Raw genomic sequence first — 6,146 nt, forward strand, 5'->3', positions numbered from 1 at the left:
TCCTGTGGTTAGGACGCGTCTTATGGCCAAGCAAAACAAGTAAATAGCCTTTGGAAAATTTTAAAGTTTTTATTAATAATGTGCTCTGGTGTCAAAAGTGCACCAGTCCCACGACTATTATGCTCTGTGGGGAATTTATTCGAAGAAATGATCTTTCAACTAGTTCTAAAGTAAGTAGTACATGCACTACCCCGTAGGCTAGGAGGAATTTTATTGCTTCTAGTCTATAATCTGGGCACAGCCCTAAGTATATATAAAAAAGATAAGTAAGGGGCCAAAGCCGCGCCTTACTAATAATACTTTCGGAGATGTTCCGCGTTCCACGCCCGCGGAACCAGCTTTCCTTCCAAATCTTCAAGGTGATAAGTCCATTTCTACAAGATTGCTCTGATCTTGTATGGTCCTTCCCAATTAGCTCCAAATACTCCATACTGGGGATTCTTTGTGTTTGGCATCACCTTCCTAAGTACCAAATCCCCTACCTTCAGCAGCTGTCCCTTTACCTTCTTGTTGTAATACCTTGCAGCACGCTGTTGATATGTCGCAAGCCTCAGCTGGGAACTTTCCTTTGTTTCTTCCAAAAGATCCAAATGAAGCCTTTGATTAACCTCTGCATCTTCCTCCGCGTAACGATCTCTATAAAGCGACCATGAACCAACCTCCACAGTGACCATAGCTTCGTATCCGTAAGGCAACATAAATGGAGTTTCTCCCTTAGTAGACCTTGGAGTAGTGTTGTAAGACCACATCACTTTTGGAAGTTCTTCAGGCCAATTCTCTTTGAGTTCTTCCAGTTTGGTTTTGAGGGTGTGTTTTATTATTTCATTCACGGCCTCTGTCTGCCCATTACTTTGAGGATGATAGACCGCTGCAAACTCCTTCTTAATTTTCAAATCCTCACACAGTTATCACAATTCTTTACTGTCAAACTGATTTCCGTTGTCAGACACAAGTTTGTAAGGGATCCCAAACCTGCACACGATGGAATTGAAAACAAAGTCTCTGATTGTCTTTGCGGTGATAGTTTCCAACGGCATTGCTTCTGCCCAATTAGTAAAGTAATCAAACGCGACCACTGCATACTTGACATCCCCTTTAGCCTTAGGCAATTCTCTAATAAGATCAATTCCCCACATGGCAAATGGCCACGGACTTACCATAGGCATCAAAAGTGTCACTGGCATAGATGAGTAATTTGCAAAGTGTTGGCAGCGATCGCATGCTTTAACAAAATTCATAGCATCTTCTCTCATCGTAGGCCAATAGTATCCTTGGCGTAAAATTTTCATCACCAACGAGTTACCCCCGAAGTGATTACCACAAATCCCTTCATGCACCTCCCTTAAGAGGTAATTTCCTTCTTCTTCATCAACACATCTAAGCAGCGGTTGATTGAAGCCTCTCTTATACAGAACTTTATCGTACACCACATACCTTACAGTCTGGTAGCGGAGTCGTCGAGCCTTGAACTTATCCTCGGGGAGTATTCCCTTGTGGATATAAGCGAGAATGGGCGTCATCCACGTTTCCTTGGGTGCCTCATCCACTTGCATCATCTCCACCTCCGGGATACTAGGAATCTCCTAGATTTCTAGGGGTATAGATCCCAACAACACAGCTTCCTGCTGCGACCCCATTTTTGCCAGGGCATCCGCGTTGCTGTTCTTCTCCCGCGGTACACATTCCAACCTCACCTCTTTGAAATTTCCAATCAGGCGCTGCGTACATCTCAAGTACAGTTCTGTCTGCGGTCCTCGAGCTTGAAACCCCTCATTCACCTGATTTACCGCCAGCTCCGAGTCACTTCTCGCAATTAGGTTTCACACTCCCATTTCCAAAGCGATCTTTACGCCATTAATCAATGCTTCATACTCCGCATCATTATTTTTTGCATCAAACTTGAAGTGAATTGCACTCATCAGATGATGGCCTTCCGGAGACACGAGTACTATGTCCGTACATGCTCCTCCATTGTTAACTGCGCCATCTACATGTAAGTTCCACCAGGGATGTGGGAACTCTTCTAGAGATTCCTCATTATGATGGGGCTGGAGCACTACCAAAGCCTTATCATCACAGCAGAATCAAATTCCAACAAGAAATCGGCTAGGGCTTGCCCTTTAATTGCCGTCCGGGGCATGTATTCCAAGTTCAACTGTCCCAACTCCACAGCCCATTTCAACATTCTCCCCGATGATTCTGGTTTGTGAAGGACTTACCGCAGCAGATATGCTATACGGACTTCAATTCTATGGGCCTGAAAGTATGACCGTAACTTCCTTGATGCAAGGATCAAAGCATAAACCAGCTTCTCCATGCTTGTGTAGCGAGTCTCAGCGTTGTGCAATCGCTTGCTCACATAATACACTGGCGATTGTTGCCCACCTTCCTCTCTTACCAGAACAACGCTGATTGAATACTCAGACACTGCAAGGTACAGTATTAGAGATTCTCCATCTAACGGTTTTGACAATATGGGAGGGTTTCCCAGTTGTTCCTTGATCCTTCTAAAAGCCTCCTCACATTCTGGTGTCCATACGAAGTCTTTCCTTGCCAACTTAATTGCCTTAAAGAATTCCATGCATCTGTCAGATGATTTGGAAACAAATCAATTCAACGCGGCGATCCTCCCAGTTAAAATTTGCACTTATTTCACATTGGTGGGTGATTTCATATCCAGCAGTGCCTTGATCTTTATGGGATTGGCTTCAATTCCCCTATGGTTGATGATGAACCCGAAAAACTTGCCCGACTCCACGCCGAATACACACTTTTGTGGATTCAACTTCATGCGAACTCTCTCAGAATGTCAAATATTTCCTTCAAGTGCTTGATATGGTCATTTGCCTCCTTGGACTTTACCAACATATCATCCACATACACCTCCATGGTTCTCCCAATATGGTTTTTGAACATCATATTTACCAACCACGGGTAGGTCACGCCAGCGTTATTCAATCCAAATAGCATCCCTATGTAGTAGTATAGCCCCCTATCAGTGATGAAGGATGTATGCTCCAGATCGGGACCATACGTAGGAATTTGATTATAACCAGAGTATGCATCTATGAAACTTAGCAAGGCATGTCCCGCCATCGCATCAACCAACTGATCAATTCATGGGAGCAGGAAACTATCATTTGGATAGGCCTTGTTGAGATCTGTGAAATCGACACACGTCCTCCACTTCCCGTTCGGCTTTTTCACAAGCACGGGGTTTGCGAGCCACTCGGGGTAGAAGGATTTTTTGATCAATCCCACTTCTAATAGTCGGTCTACCTCTTCCTTTAATGCTATCGCCTTTCCCCACTCACCGGGCGACATTTTTGTCGTATGCCCGTGTAATTAGGGAAGATGTTCAACCAATGACACATTATCCTTGGGTTGATTCCCACCATGTCTGAAAGACTCCATGCGAAGACATCGAGATTTGTAATCAAGAAACGGGTAAGGTTTTCCTTCATTTCATCACTTAGCTGAGATCCCACCTTTAAAACCTTGCTTAGGTCATCTTTTTCGACCGAAATAGATACTGTATCTTCGGCCGACCCCGTTTTCTCGATAGGCATAGGTATTCTGGGATCTAGATCAAAATCAAAGTCTCGGGGGTCCTCGACCTCCATTATTGCATCCAAAGGCGCGTCCTCATATGCGGGAGCATCTACCTCAGGACAAGACGTGGCTTTATGTACTGCAGATATGGAAGGTGCGTCCTTGTTCTGATGAGCATCAACCTCAATTTTATTTTTAGTCTTCAAGGGCGCGTCCACTTTTTGAGGAGCATAAACCTTGAGACTACTTTCGAGACTTTGTAAAATCTCACTTCTTCCTTCTAACTTTTCTTCGTTAACCTCCTTTTGCGTGATCTCTTCCACATGGTTCGCCACAACTTCTTCCACACTACAGATCCTCGAAATAAACCCCAACGTCAAAACAGGGGTCTCGGTAGCACGAGTTTCTTCTTCCTCGGGACCTTCCACAATATAATGGGCATAAACATCTCCACTTGGTTTTGTCTGAATGTCCTCTACATCTTCAAATGGAAGACCTTTTCCCTCATATCTTCTCCTGCGAAATTCTTTAACAGCCTTGTGATAGCAGTCGCGTGACTCGTATTGCGACCCTTTTAGACTAACCACTCCGTTAGGTATCGAGAATTTTATCATCAAGTGATATATCGAGGTTATCAGTATGAATGCCTCAACCAGGGTCTTCCCACCAATACGTTATGCGGAGTCCTGATCCAGTACTTTGAAGTCTATCATTTAAGTGATAGACAGAGCTCCTTCCCCAAGTGTGACAGGAAGCCTAACCGAACCCATAACTCTCACTGCTTCCCCAGTAAATCCATAGACGTGTGCATCTTCAAAATACATGTCGCTATTCGGGAAACCCAGTTTTTTGTACGTGTTGTAATACAGGATGTTAGTAGAGCTCCCATTATCCAAGAAAACTTGATGTACATTCATTGCCCCAATAAGCATAGTAATCACCAGCGCATCGTTATGGGAATGATGCACCCACCTTGACACTCTTTCCCTAAATGTAATATCAGCAGACTCCCCTTTTAATATTTTTGGAGGTCTTTCTTCCAAACTATGAATGTTCGTGAGCAGCGTGTATCGTGCCTCTTTTGTATTTCTTTTCAACGCCCGATTACTATCACTGATAAAGGGGTGTCCTCCGAAAATTGCCCTGATACTACCAGCTCTTTGGAACTTGACCTATACTATCTTTTCAGCGTCTTCCACCCGCGGGCGCTGCCTTTCATCTTTCCCCTTATCATCACTTGCCCTGCGTCATTTTACCTTGTCAATCCCTTCTCCCAGGTATCCCGCCTTGATAAATTCTTCGATTTCATCCTTTAGGTGATGACACTCGTGGGTGTCATGACTGGTGGACTCATGGTAATCACAATACTTCTTCTTGTCTGTACTCTGCCATGAAGTCAAACGATCTGGTTTCTTAAAGATTCCTCTGTCCTTATTCACCTCAAAGATATGATCAATGGATGCCGCCAGCGGAGTGTAATTGCTCACCCTCTTTTTATAGTTTGATCGTGGACTCCATTATCTCCGTGTGCTCATGGTGTTTACCCTGTTGGGGCTTCGGCCATTTCACCGATAATTTGGGCTCATGGACCTGTCTCTCCTCTTAGCTCGCCCTTTGGGATTGTGGGTATTATCATTCTTCTTTATTTCAGCAAGCGATTGTTCAATCACTTTGAAGGATTTCGCCTGCGCAAGTACATCAGCTAACGACACAGGATCCTTTCCTTGCAGGTGTTTCCATAAATTCATCGCTATGCGCAGACCAACTATAAGGAGTATTTTCAGTGTCTCATCAGTTGCGCCCCTTACCAGAGTAGACTCTGCATTGAACCTTTTAAAGTATGAGATCAGGCTTTCCCCTTCTTTCTGTTTCACATTGGCCAGCGTGGTAACTGGTAGCGTACCTTTTACTGCAGCCTGGAACTGAGTTAGAAATAAGGTTTTCATCTGTTCCCAAGATGTGATCACCCCTGGAACAAGTTTTTAGAACCATTGTTGAGCACCTTCTCTGAAGGTGGCTGCCAGGAGATGGCATCGTGCCAAGTCAGGTACTTGATACACATCTATTTTAATGTTGAAATGCCCCAGGAATTCCATAGGGTCGGAGTTCCCATGAAAACGCAAGTCATTGGTTGTGTTCCTGTATCCTGCAGGCAGCTGCGCTTCCCTCACAACAGCAGCAAAAGGTGATGGAGCCTGCACAGTCACTGTTACCCTAGGTTACCCCCCGGGTGCACCGGTGGATCTTGCCTCCCCTCGCCCTGAGGCTGCGGTTGTGGTATGTTTCCATCTTGATTTTGAGCATTCCCTTGCGCAGGGGGTTCCTCCTGACCGCGTCGCGGTATTTCCTCATTGTTTTGCAACATTTCTTGACCTCGCGCGACGTCCCGGTCATGAGGGCGCGTCATGGTTCCATTGCCCGTAGCACTGTGGGAAGTTACAGGAACAATGACGAGGGGTTCTCCAATAGAGGGTGCGCCATCTCTTCTTCCCTTATATGGCGCCCTTCCATGATGGTATCCCATCCTTCCTCGTCCATTCCCCTGATAGCCTCGGCCATAGTTTCCAAACCTTCCTTGTGGAGGGGCACGCTCA

The 6,146-nt window shown here is 45.2% G+C and overlaps 1 protein-coding gene across 1 annotated transcript; it reads right to left on the reverse strand.

Annotated features, from left to right (window-relative positions):
- Positions 1-374: 374 nt before the first annotated feature.
- Positions 375-749, reverse strand: LOC141665415 (uncharacterized). The gene has a single exon (XM_074471399.1). The coding sequence runs from the start codon at positions 747-749 to the stop codon at positions 375-377; it is 375 nt and encodes a 124-aa protein (XP_074327500.1).
- Between the last annotated feature and the right edge of the window lie 5,397 nt (positions 750-6,146).

This window comes from Apium graveolens, chromosome 6, assembly GCF_009905375.1.
Source record: "Apium graveolens cultivar Ventura chromosome 6, ASM990537v1, whole genome shotgun sequence".
NCBI classification, from domain to species: Eukaryota; Viridiplantae; Streptophyta; class Magnoliopsida; order Apiales; family Apiaceae; genus Apium; species Apium graveolens.

Bases quoted from the DNA above. Each gene is read 5' to 3' on its own strand.
- LOC141665415 (XM_074471399.1), bottom strand. From the start codon at position 749: ATGTGGTCTTACAACACTACTCCAAGGTCTACTAAGGGAGAAACTCCA.